Genomic DNA, 13,082 nt, shown 5'->3' on the forward strand with positions numbered 1-13,082 from the left:
GATGAGGGGGGGGGGGGGTGGGGTTGCTAGTCCAACTTGGCCGTGAACACAGAGTGAAGTAATGGGTTTTCTGATTGGCTGCTGGGGAACTGCCTATGGTGGGCCCATACAAAGGAGCAATCTGGGGTCCAAGAGGCTTAGAACAAGCTCTAATCTGAGACTGGGCCCCCATGTTTGTGAGGACACTCACTGACATAAAGCATTTCCCAGCCCCTTAACCTGAACTCAAACCTCCTTCTAGCCTAAAATCCTAAGACAGCCCCTTTGAAGCTAGGAGGACTGGCCAAAATGTCCTTACTTTCCCAGAATGCCCACATGTCCACGGTGACTCCGGTCCTCTCAAAGATAGCCATACCAGTACACACACACTGCTAGCCATCTCCATCTCTGATGAAGGGGTCCATTCATGCCTACTGACGAATTCCTACTCTATGAAAGGAGCATTGTTTGGCTGTCCTGAACAACAACAGAGTGCTGGCAATCACGCTGCATAGAAAATATAGGCCTAATGTAGCATTTAACCTGAAGGTATGAGTGCAAGCTTCACTCTAAACAATTATATAAACTGACTTGATTTGTATGTTGAAAACAGTGTACAAAGGGCTTTATAAAAAGAAAAATAATGGTTCATTATAAAAGTGAAATACAGTGGGTGCAAACTCTCACTGCACAAAGAGAGTAAAAGGAATCAATTAAAACAGCTGATGTCTGTTATTTTCTTCTTAACCTGTCCTCCTTGTGTCCCGTAAAGACTTTTCTTTGCCTTAGACCTTTTAATGAGATCATCTGCAAAGTGATTAGCAAGTTATGCTCATGTATGATTTAGGGTGGAGAGAGGAGAGGATAGGTTTGATGCAAAAATGCACCAGTAAAGCGTAGGGTTGTTAGTGTTTTCACATTAACTTGAAGTAAAATTGATCTTATGATTGATAAACAGCACTAATCACTTTTAATTGGATATAACTAATGCGACATAGTATAATACAGTAGCTACTGTGCGGCAAAGTTTTAGACACTTTAGATTGTATCCATCCCACTGCACCATCAGGGTGGCGTCTGATCGATCCCAGATTCATTCTGCAGCAGAACAAGCTCAAACACTCAGTCAGTCATGAAGAACAAAAGTCCTACATCAGATGGCCACAGAGCCCTGCTCTCAACATCAGCCTGGGATCACAGGAAGAGACAGGCGATGTGGAGAAGGCCTGAATCTATAGAAGAACCGTGGCGGAATCTGTAACAAACAAGCTGCCAAGTACCTGGAAAACTGTGACCAAGTTTACCTGGTATGAGTGCTGTGTAAAGGCAAAGGGTGGTCACAGCTAATAGGTTTTCTCTCTTTGCTGCACTTTGGAGTTCACTGAACACTCATAAAAACTATTCATGGCATTATTTCAGGAAGCATCCTCACCACACTGTTTGTGCCTAAAACTTCAGCACAGTCCTGTAAATTCCCAGTCAGTCCAACGGCAGCTCGACCACTCGGTGGAGCTGTGGTAAGGATCTCACCCTCCGACAAAAACAGACCTTTACTTGCTGCCTGTAACTGGCAGGTCAGTGGTTAAATAACAGCCGCGCTAACAGTGATCTCAGAGATGCATTCAGAGGCCTGAGAGCGCTACTGCCGTTACCGTGGTGACGGAGTCCTCTCCATCGCCGTCAGCTCCGTCTCCTCGGTTACGTTCTGTCAGGCACTGAGCGGAGGCGCGCCAGGCTTGGTCGAGAATCATAATGGCAGAGGGGGCACATGAGGGGAAGATCTGAACACACACACACACACACAGATTCACTCTTCAAGGCTCAAAGGGAAAATTAGTAACTCTGTCTCGAGTTTTTCAATAATATAAACAGAGTGTTGAAGTAAGATAAGTGGTCAAACTAATATTACAGCCTGTACAGCGTCTTAAGGCGCTGCTCATCCTTCAGCTTGGTCAGAATGTCGCCAATTAGTTTTCTGACATCCAATGAAACACAGATTAAAATGTTAGTTTGTGGAAACATGCTCTTCCTTCTTTGTTTTTATCCTGTTAATCCATCTCAAACCCCTAAGATTGATCCTGCACCCCCTGTGCACCCCCAGGTCGGGAACCACTGCTCACTGTTGACAAGAACTTGTACTGGTGCCTAATTTAAGCAAAATGTGGCAACTCTATCATTTCTGTTGCAGCCCAGCGTTTGGTCACCTAAGCTGATGTAGCTTTAAGATCAGTGTAATCAACATGTGAGAGGGAGGCAAAGATTTGGGAGGGTGGAGGGGAAGAGGAGGGGGCAAATGCTTGAGGTACTGGCTGAGAAACAAGAGGGGTTTCTGGGAAGTTTGAACAGGAGAAGAATAAGATGAAGGGGACAGAGGTGGGAGGGGGTGAAACTGAAGCGAGAGGGTCACATAAGGTCAGTCGCCATTCCTCTGCCTCCCTGCAGAGACAAACAGGCCTGCACAAGTTTTACTGTGGCTTTCAGATTAGTAACTCTTCTCTTTTATAACCTGTAGCACACAGATACTACACACAGACTGCCCTCGCTCTGAAACAGGCAAGGTGGCTTCATTAACATGGATAAGCTTTACTTATATCGCCAGTCTTTAGTAGAGATGTAAAACTGGACACTGAGGCTGTTTAATCTCTAGTGGAATGTTGATCCAGAGTTTACTAACAAAGACTAAAAGCTGATTTTGAAGGCCCATGTTCTACTGTCGCGAGATCCCTGGCAGCAGTATTTCAAAAGGACCTGCCTGAGGAAAGATATTCTGTGATGAAAGATCTTTATTTGGTAGAAAAATAAAGAGCAAAATTAAAATCCTCTGTCACAAGTAACATGATTATGCATTCCATATACTTCATTTCTGTGCAACAGCACTAACAGCGTCACACAATTTCAACTTTATTTGTAACAGAAAATCTCCAAAAGACAACATTTTTCAAATGCATTTTGAGTGCACGTTACTGAAATATATATATATACACTGTAACTGTGCAACGTACAAAGTAATGTGCATAGCTGCATTTACATTTTCATGAGCAGCGTTTGCCAGAAGCTCTAAGACAACACAAAATGAACTACATTACAGACTCATTGTGATAACTGCTTTCTTTTGGTATATGGGGACAAAAAAAATCAAAAATCATGTGCACACATTATTGAAGCTACATTAAAATCAGTCAGTATTCATGATCAATGAAAAGAATCAGCTCAAGTGATGGTCGCCACAGATTAGGTATAATACATTAGCACATTTGCCTCATTCTGTAGAGCGGACTTCAGGTTAAACAGTGCACCTTACCCTTTTTAAGCAGGTGTCCAGCTAAAAACAACCACACCTCACCGAGTCCCCGGATGAACACCACTCGAAAGCGACAAGCCGATGAGTTAGAGAAGCACCTTTATGCTTTGGAGGCTGCAACCTAATCCAGTATAAGCAAGCTAGAATATTTTTACAATATTCTAGCTATAATATTTTTACTCTGTTAGAATTTTTCTCAAAATTCAACAAATTACATGTGAACATGCAAACACATGACCTCTGATACCAGAGAGTAGCATCTTAGATAGAATGTAAAGTGATGAGGAAGCAGCTTGGAGCAGTCATATGCTTCTGCCAGCCAGTCAAATTCACAGGAATGGGACAGACACGAGGCCACAGTGGCCCTGACCTTTGACCACCAAAGTGTATCCTTGAGTTCACGTGGTCACTTGTGCAAAATTTGAAAAACAAAGTGTTCACCAGAATGGGACGGACGGACAACCGGAAAACATAATTCCCCTGGTCACAGCTGTCACCAGCGCCGTGGCCTAAAAACTAAAACAAAACGGAGGCAAATCCCTCAAAGATCCTACATTTGAATCCACGTTCATGAGGAGGACTGTTTGATTCGAGAGCTGTAAATCAGTACAATGAAGATGTCAATAATATAATGAGATCATTTTTACATTATTATATTTTCACTGTATTCAACTACTGCTTGTTCAGTAAGCTGGACTGCATCTACAGAACACAAGATAACTTCTGATATTTCACCTGATGAAGAACCAGCGTGGTCTAATATTTGGGAGCAGCAGAGGCAGTGCACGACATAGCCTTTGTCATTGTTACAACATTTAGTAAAAAAAACATGAGATCATTCATAACTAAATCATTTTAAAATTCAAAAGTGTGACACCTGAGACAGACCCTCAACAATCCTTCCCTCTCATCCACATGCACAGGATTATTCTGCACTCGTAGCACATTTGGAGTAGGATGGCTCGTCCACGTAGAGCACGGCACACACCTGGCGGACCTTGCACTCACCTTCACAGGTGATTCTGCTGTTGTAGTTGACCATGTAGTGAACAAAATACTTGTCAAAGGTTTTGGCCTGTGGCAGCCTGAAGCTCAGGCCCAGCTGCAGCAGGCTTTGTGGCTGCAGGTCAGCGAGTCCAAAAGCCTCAGTCATAATATATTCAAGCCTCCAGTCAGAGCTTTGTTTCTCATTGGCTTCCGTCAGATTCAGATAGTACTGCCAGATATCCTTCAGAGGGGGAGAAAAGCGATAGAGAAAAGGTCTTTGAGTGCCAGAAACTGTTTTTGTGTGTTGATTGACACTGTGATTAATCATCAAGAGGGACTTTCTTCTCTCTCGACCAGAGAAAAGTGTTTGTTTAAATGCAGGACATTACAGTTTCATTACCTTTATCAGTATAATTGCAAACTCAAGCATTTCTCATCTCTCTTCTGTATCTTTTTAATAAAGTGAGATTAAGATTTTGCCTCTCTTTGGTCTGGGGCTGTTTGGGTTGGTTCAGCCAGCTTCCACAGTCTGGTGGAAAGTCTTAAACAAACCAAGACTGTTACAGCAGCAGATTAATGTCTATGGTTTTGGAGTAAGATCTCCAAAAATCATATGATGGAAGATGTGGGCGTCCACATACTTCTGTACACGTACTGCAGCTACACACTGTACATGACTTTTAATGGGTTTTATCCTTCAAACACAGCTGAAATATGTTGGGGTTAAACCACAAGTCGTGGTCTGGTTGATACTGGGCCAGCTGGAAACCGTGTGACATATAAAGAAGTCATGAGTTGAACGTGTAGCACTCAGGTTCTTACCAACACAGTGTAGTCCTCGGTGTTGTACAGGTACACGCGGAAAGATGGGTTGTTAGAGTACGGCTGGAAAATGTCTTTGATTGGTGTAACAGCCGGCGACACAAAGAGAGAATTGACCGGTTTACCTACAGAAAAGCAGACACATGACTCGGTTCAGGTTGTAAACATGTGGCCAGGATCTGGTGATTCTTCAGTCATAATAAATCCCTGATGTTCAACAGCAAAATTCTGGCTCATCTATTCTGTGTGCACTTCACAGACATGGATACCTTATGTGACAAATTCAAGTTTGGTATTTGAGAAATATATTGCTGAAATCTGTTTAAATGCACAGAACATAAATACATTAAAGCAGCAGTTTTCATTTTAATGGCTTTTGGTCACTCTTGTCTTTAATGTGACTCACTTTGAGTTGCATTTCCTGGATAAAGCACAGGTGACTGTATGAGCTCAGTGATGTACAGGTGAAAGATCTTCAGACAAAATAATACAGCCATTTGTGCAGTGTTGAATTTTTGTTCACCGTTTGCTCACACACTGTCCTCAGCAATGCAAACAGCCTCTGCTGGCACAGTGCCGGTGTAGCTTTAGGCGAGAGCTGAGCACGGGCTTTTAGTTTAGAACTGGGAATAATTAGCACATTATTATCTTTGTCTAATCGGCAATTCACTATGCAGAGCTCAGGAAGGTCAAAGCCTGACTATATAGGCTTTTCTTTAAATAAATAAAAAAAAAGAATAATAACTGAAACAAGCAGTCATTGCAGCTCTGCTTGAACCATGACAGAGGTGTGTGTCGGTTACACACAGGCGACTACAGCAACATATTACTGTTAAGCACAGTGCAAAGACTTAACAAGAAGAAAGAAAACAGGCCATTTTCAGTAAATTATGTCTACTGCTGGGCTTAAAATCAAGGTCAACTGAACACGTGCAGAGTTACTTCAGTAATCAGAAACACTATGTTTCACCTTGTTCGTTCAGCAGCACCATGATGCTGTCACGGTGAGTGTGGCCGTAGAAATGTCCTGCAATGACATGGCTGTACTTCCTGAAGATGGCAACCAGCCTCTCGTTGTCGCTCTTTCTCATAGCAGTGGTGTTTCTGACAAACGGCAGGAAGCCCACAGGGACATGAGCTATGATGTACACCTACAACAGAAGGAGGTCTCATTTAAATCCCAGCTGTTCAAGTGCAAACTGAACTAATTGGGTCAGTGGCAGTGACGCTGCTGACCGGAAAACAGGTTTTGCCATATACTCCACACATATCCAACACTTTGATTCATTTATGAAAAAATAGGCTTTGGTTTCAATCAATGGTCATGAAATAAGTCATTTGACTGCAAAATGTTAACTTAAAAATTCAACATGCAGGTCAGAGGTCAAGCTATAAAGACATCTAATTCTGGACCTTCTCCAGGTTCTGAGCAGCTTTCTCCAGAGTCTTCTCCAGCCACTTGAACTGCCCAGCGGGGTCCGTCATGTTCTGTGTGACTTTATTAGGACCATAGTAGAGGATTGTGTTGAGACTAATCACTCGCAAGCCAGGCTTCGCCAGCTGGGAGTAGAAGCCACCTGCAGGAAAAGAACAAAAAGACAATAACGAAATGTTACAAAACACAGAGTCAATAATCATTAATTCATTCATTAGGCAAATATTAAAAGCACCTCTGGCTGACATGTGAGGATACATTGCATTTGTCTATTACTGTGAATTGTACAACGATCAGCCATAATATTATGACCACCTGCCTAACACCATATACACAGGAGTCAATGCAGCAGCTGGTTGGCACGTGACCCTGTGGCCGGTTCACTGTCTGTACTTCCTTAGACACTGCTGTAGGTACTGACCACCGCAGACCAGGAACACCCACCAAGCCCTGCAGTCTGGGAGATGCTCTGACCCATCACAGCCATCACAGTTTGGCCCTTGTCCAAGTCACTCAGCTCCTTGCACTTGTCTGTTTTTCCTGCTTCCATCACATCAACTTCGAGGAATGACAGTTTGCCTGCTACCTAATAGACACTGACAGGTGTCACTGTGATGAGATAGTCAGTGTTACATCACCTGTCAGTGGTCATAATGTTATGGCTGACTGTTGTATCTCTCTGTGGTTCAAATTTAAAACATGTATGAAAGTTGTGCTGAGTTTAACAGTCAGACTGAAAGATGCTCAAATCTGACGTGCTGGTGTCGTCACATGTAAACATCTGCACCAACCTCTCGAGCAACAACACAATAACTCTGTATAGCAACATCAGCCATAGGACTGTGATTTCCTCTCTTCCTCATTTCTTAATATAGGAACTTTACAGTTTGCAGATTTTAGTGCTGATATGCTCCTGGCTTTCACATGATTTCAAAAACACAACTGCCTTTTTGAAACCATCTAGTTACAGTAGCCAGAATGCAGAGAGGATATACTTAGAAAATTAAAAGTTAGATTGTTTGACGTTAAAAATATTTAAAGAACTTTCAAGCGTTTAAAAGATATTGTGTGGACTGGAGGAATCTGAGAGAACCCTGCTCCCGGCAGCTGATGCACCACCACCGTTACCTTGTGAGAGTGTGAGCAGAGCTTCAGGCTTCAGCCAGGGTTTCCACAGCTCGGCAGCAGCTTTGTAGATGGCATTAGCAGAGGCTTGCATCTGGTCCTAATATCAACGGTGCAAACACAATCATCTCACACACAGTATACCTTAAATACTTGAAACCAAAACCTCAAATCAAAGTACACTCATGCATACAGGCACTAAATGTCACCCAACCACACAAATGTCCAAATGAAAAAGCTTCCCCTCTCTCACCTGCTCCTGTAACAAACTGGTGGCACAGAGTGAACAACTTCAAACTGCTGAGTAAGTCTCTGACATGAAGTTACCTGTGGCCAGTAGTCATGGTTTCCCAGAGCAGGATAGACCGTCAGGTTGGGGAAGTGCTGTCTGATGGTCTGGGTCATGTTACCGATCACCTGGATCACTGTTTCCGTGGAGAGCTTGTCTACAGGCACGTGAGGTGGGCTGTCACTGCAGGTGGGGGGGAATATGGCCCAGTATATTAATGCAGGTCACAAGCTAAAGAGAAAGAACACTGTACACGTTTATTCTAATCCTTTCAGACTCTGGAGTCTTCTGCATGAACTGTAGTGACTAGGTGCAAGTGAAGTCCATTCACAGAGCAATGCCACGTGCCTTTCCAGCCGTTAACTTCAATGCATTTTTTCACACTTGCAATAACTACTGTAAACAGGCTCTTCTGGGTTTTCTGCCTACATTTTGTTTTATTAAACCACCAAAAATGTTGAGTTGACAGGAAAAAACAGCACAGAAATAAGCAACTTAAAGGACAAATGCTGTTTATCATGACTTGAATCTTATTTATTTATTTTTTTTACACTTTTCTAATAATAACACTGTAGTTTTTTGCCATCTACCGCTCAGCCCCACCAGTATAAATCAGGGAAAACCCTGACTTCTTAACAGCACTGTGTTCCCTGTTGTAGACAAACATGTCTGGCTCAGCGGAGCCGCCTCAGCCGTACCCGACTGCAGAAATAACGCACATTCCTCTGTACAATGGCTGCCCCCTTTAAGTGAAAAGGCCAGCTCATGCTACATAACCCATTAACAATAGAATAAAACAAAAATCTTGCTTGCACACCAACTTAATCCTCATCCCCAAGGAGTCTGTTCAGACTTCAAGAGGCAAGGCGTTCTCTTAAGCGTGTTTCTTAAGCCTGTGAGTTCCTGGCTTAGATGATTAGCTGCAGATTAATAACGAGCTGTATGGAGGAGCTGCTGTGGCTGATGCCTGCAGTTTTTCCGCGTCACATTATCACAGTCTAAACGGTGTGAACATTAGTTTCCACAGAATGCAGAATGCTCTGACAAGTGGACAAGGTTTGGTGCTTCAGTGCTCAAGTAGGACTTTATTCACTGCTTTAAAAACATCATGTGCCGTCATCCATGTGTCTTTCCATCTGTAACGATGGGAACCTGGTGGATACTAAAATATGTAGAAGACAGAATAAAATAATCATTAGCTGCAGCTTTAATTCTACTAAGTGCATTGAGATGGTACATTTCTTACAGGTTAGACTCATATTCTGTTAGTATGGAAATTTGATGAATAAGGTCAATTGGGTGCTCACCCAAAAACCACAAGGGAGATCATAAAGTAAAGTGAAATTATGGAACTTTATATCCAGCACAGACCACAAAGAACAAGAGGAAGTTACACTTCTGCTTGCTGACACAAGAAAGAACACAAACACAGGAACCCACATTACAGTCAAAACCCTGACTTGATCAAAATCTCTTCTCTTTAACGGTCCTTTGCGTTAACAACAATAAACGTGTCCAGACTAAAGAGAATTTTAGAGACAGTGTAATAATGACAACAGAAAGATGCAACTGGAAATAAACCAAGACACCGGATGAACCTAAACTGATGATGGTGCTGGATGAAAAGTCAGGGGTTTCATTAAAGTTAGTACAATGCATCCTGTGACGAACATGTGTCTGAAATAAAACAACCATCCATCTCATTCAGCTCCTGTTCTAATGTGACTAAAAGCAAAAGCTCCAAAACATTCCCTAGAAAAAGTGGGAAGCATCTAGCACAGCTTCATGGAAACATCCTCAGCCTCCAAGTCTAGAACCTCAAAGTGGTTTGGTTCTCACATTAACACACACTTATACAGAAAGGTACTCAAGGTGCACAGCAGCTGCTGAAGTCAGGGGAGAGGATATGAAACTACTTCAAAGCTACTGATGGTGTTTCTATGAGTTGGTTAGCCACACGTTCTGCTGATGGTTTTCAATATTGTGCCCTAATCGTTCATGGAGGCAGCACAACAAAACCTTTAAAGTCTAATTCTCAGAGAGGATGAAGAAAATGGCAGTGACATAATTGCATCCATCTCTCCCTGATCAGCATACTGACCCGGTCCAGACGATGAAGTCCTGTGGCTGTGTGAGCGGTGCCATGTGAGCGAAGGCTGACTGGATGAGGCTGTAGGGAGAGTCACACAGGAAGTCTCCGAACAGGCCGGCGTCTTTGACCGGGGCTCCTTTGGAGGAGAAGCAAACCTTGGTGGGGTCTGGGGCCAGGTGGTAGGAGGGGTCCAGGTGGAGGTCGGTGATATGCCAGAACCTGCCTGGATAGATGGAGGGATGGTAAATAATGATAAGGGAGAGAGTGCAGACAGAGATGACAACCTAAAATACAGTTTGTGAAAGAGAGAGAGAAAAATTTAACTACTGAAAAGAAAAATCTAATATTTTGATTTGAGGCACATGACCACCACTAAATATATCTGAGAACATGTGGCTAATAGGACATTTACAGAAATGATAATGTGCATGCACTTTAAATAAACTCAAAAATACAACTGCACTGCCCAGAAGCCTACCTATTCATTTTTACATTTAGAACTCAAATTCTGTTTTTGACATACATGTATGTCCTTTAGTTTTTTTAGCCAAGACAACACTTTCAATAAAGTCAATACAGGAGAAGTGCATGGGACGTTTTTGACAACAATTATGCAAATAAGGGTTGGCAAACTTTGTCAATATCTTTTGATTTTTTAAAAATTAAGTTTCTTATAATAACTTGTATAGAATGTAATGTAAGGCTAATATAACCACAGTTTCTTTTTTATTATAAATCCTTTTTTAAAGTACAGTCTTTATTCCCTTTATCTGTATTATTATTTAAGCCTATTATTTAAGGCTAGATTATAAAAGAAGTACTAAACCCGTTTTGCGGTTTAGGTAATAAACGTAAAAACTCCATAAAACCATCAATATCCATCTTAAATTTACAGGGGCTCAAAGAACGCCAAACTCTGTTCGCGAATCTGTCAATTCATGCGTTTTTTAAACATTTGCAGACGAAATGTAACATTCAGAGCGACATTTACCACTTACCCTAGATATTCAATGCCTTAGAGAAAATTCGGCCAGGAGCAGAGTCACCAAGTAACGCCAAATTTAAGAACAGGTCGACTTCCGCAGTGACATCACACAACTCAAGACAGTTAAGTACAAACTCACACTGGTCGTTTTATCCTGTGCCGTTCGGTAGATAGTGACACAAGGCAGAAATACACAGCTACAATTTCCCTGAGTTGCCATTAGCGTGAAGTTCCGGGTCTCCCACTCACCTGAGCCCGCCAGGTAGCTGCTTCCAGTCGGTGCCGCGGAAAGCGGAGCCGCGCTGCACATCAGCAGCACAAACATGAGGGGTTGTATCATGTTCACTGTATCACACTGCCCAGATAGGTATAATCCCAAATAGCCAAGCACGGAAGGTCAACCTGATCTGAAGTAACCAGGAAGTACAGCGGCCAACTCGTCACGTGACTGGTTTTGGAGCTCAGGGGAGGAACTTATAGAAACGAAAACTGAAAGTCTGCAGGTCAGTGGCGGGATGTGACAGTACAAGTACTGTACTGTACTGGAGTATACCGTTTTTTATTTTTACTCTATCACGCGTTTTCAGTGCCACATAACCGACGTGTCACATTTATTTGACATGTAGCCTATAGGCTACAGATTTAAACTTTACATACAACATATATGATGAGATGATTAAACTGTCAGCATTTCTCACTATTTTCTGAAAATTTACAAACCTAGAAAATAATCAACAAATCATCACTGATGAAAATATAATACTTTCACTTTTAATACTTTACGTGCATTTTCCTGATTATAGTTAAGTGCTAACCGAATATTTCTAAAGTAGCATTTTACTGAGGATTGGTAATGAAGTATTTTTGCAATGTAGAATTAGATCCTGTACTTAAATAAAGGATCTGAGTACTTCCTCCGCTGCTGCAGTACATAGAGAAGCTGAATGGCTTCTATTCTACTGCCGACTCTGGATGGATGTGGCAAGGCCTGCAGCACATCACAGACTACAGGACCACCACCAGCATCATCAGCTCCACAGACAGCCTGCTGGATGACCTCAACACCTTCTACACCCGCTTTGAGACCTCCAGCCAGAGCACAGAGAGGAGGCACACACACACCACCCAACCCCCCGCCTCCCCTCCACTAACTGTCTCACCAGGCCTGGTACGCACAGTCCTGAGGAAGCCCCCGCAAAGCAGCAGGACTGGACAACATCCCAGGGAGGGGTCTCAGGGCATGTGCCAGCGAGCTGGCTGATGTTCTCACCAGCATCTTCAACCTCTCCCTCAGACAGAGCATCATTCCCACCTGCTTTAACCCTTGTGCTCTGTTCGGGTCTGTGGGACCCGGAGACACATGTCACCTTAAAAACAACAATATATATATATTTATATATATTGTTGTTTTTAAGGTGACATGTGTCTCCGGGTACCACAGACCCGAACAGAGCACAAGGGTTAAGTAAGGTTTCATTTCACCTGATGCGAGCAAAAAATGTTCACCCTGTAGAGCACTGAAGGGGTGCACTAGATTTATAATACAAGACAAAACTAGAGTAACATTGCATAACAAAGTGCAGCACAATAATCATTTTATCTCAGTTACTTTGTTTTCATAATTGTTAGAAGCCAAGATCATAGTTGTAAACAACATTTTATTAACTGTCCAGCCCTACCTGGTGCTCCTCTCCTGTTGCATCTCAGGATCACTGCAGGGTCTTTTCTCTGGAGGTTCCAGGTGCTTCATCTTCCTCTTCCTCTTCTTGTTCTGTTAGAAAGATGGAAAGAGGGACAACACAAACTTGTCCAGTTTATCTTTTTCAGACTGATCCAATAGAATGTGACTAACTGGATGGATCCTTCAAGCTACAACAGATCAGTTCTGAGAGAAAAACAAACCAATGTCATCACTTTGTAATAATGTTCAGAGCATTTTAGAAGTTACTTTTGGGATGATAGTCCTCAGCTTGTCTTCCTCAGACTCTATTACTTTTTCCAGAACTACATCTAGAGTAGTGGGCATCCACTAACATTCCAGGAGATCCAGTCATTCAATATTATCCC

At 42.6% G+C, this 13,082-nt stretch overlaps 1 protein-coding gene across 1 annotated transcript; it reads right to left on the reverse strand.

Moving 5' to 3' along the window:
• Window positions 1-2,958: 2,958 nt before the first annotated feature.
• smpdl3a (sphingomyelin phosphodiesterase acid like 3A) lies at window positions 2,959-11,474 on the reverse strand. The gene is made up of 8 exons (XM_020588515.1): window positions 11,265-11,474; window positions 10,040-10,253; window positions 7,977-8,121; window positions 7,653-7,749; window positions 6,503-6,666; window positions 6,060-6,240; window positions 5,090-5,214; window positions 2,959-4,508 (listed from the first exon to the last, which is right to left on the reverse strand). Exons 1-8 carry the CDS (start codon window positions 11,353-11,355, stop codon window positions 4,206-4,208), a joined length of 1,320 nt encoding a protein of 439 aa, XP_020444171.1. The 5' UTR covers window positions 11,356-11,474; the 3' UTR covers window positions 2,959-4,205.
• Between the last annotated feature and the right edge of the window lie 1,608 nt (window positions 11,475-13,082).

The sequence above is a fragment of the Monopterus albus genome, unplaced genomic scaffold (assembly GCF_001952655.1).
Source record: "Monopterus albus unplaced genomic scaffold, M_albus_1.0 scaffold547.1, whole genome shotgun sequence".
Classification (NCBI taxonomy): domain Eukaryota; kingdom Metazoa; phylum Chordata; class Actinopteri; order Synbranchiformes; family Synbranchidae; genus Monopterus; species Monopterus albus.

What these genes read in the sequence shown, in the direction of transcription:
- smpdl3a (XM_020588515.1), bottom strand. Translation starts at nt 11,355, where the DNA reads ATGATACAACCCCTCATGTTTGTGCTGCTGATGTGCAGCGCGGCTCCG. An exon ending in CAGCTACCTGGCGGGCTCAG is followed by an intron (nt 10,254 to 11,264) that starts GTGAGTGGGAGA and finishes CCATCTATCCAG; the next exon opens with GCAGGTTCTGGCATATCACC. An exon ending in GACTTCATCGTCTGGACCGG is followed by an intron (nt 8,122 to 10,039) that starts GTCAGTATGCTG and finishes CCCCACCTGCAG; the next exon opens with TGACAGCCCACCTCACGTGC.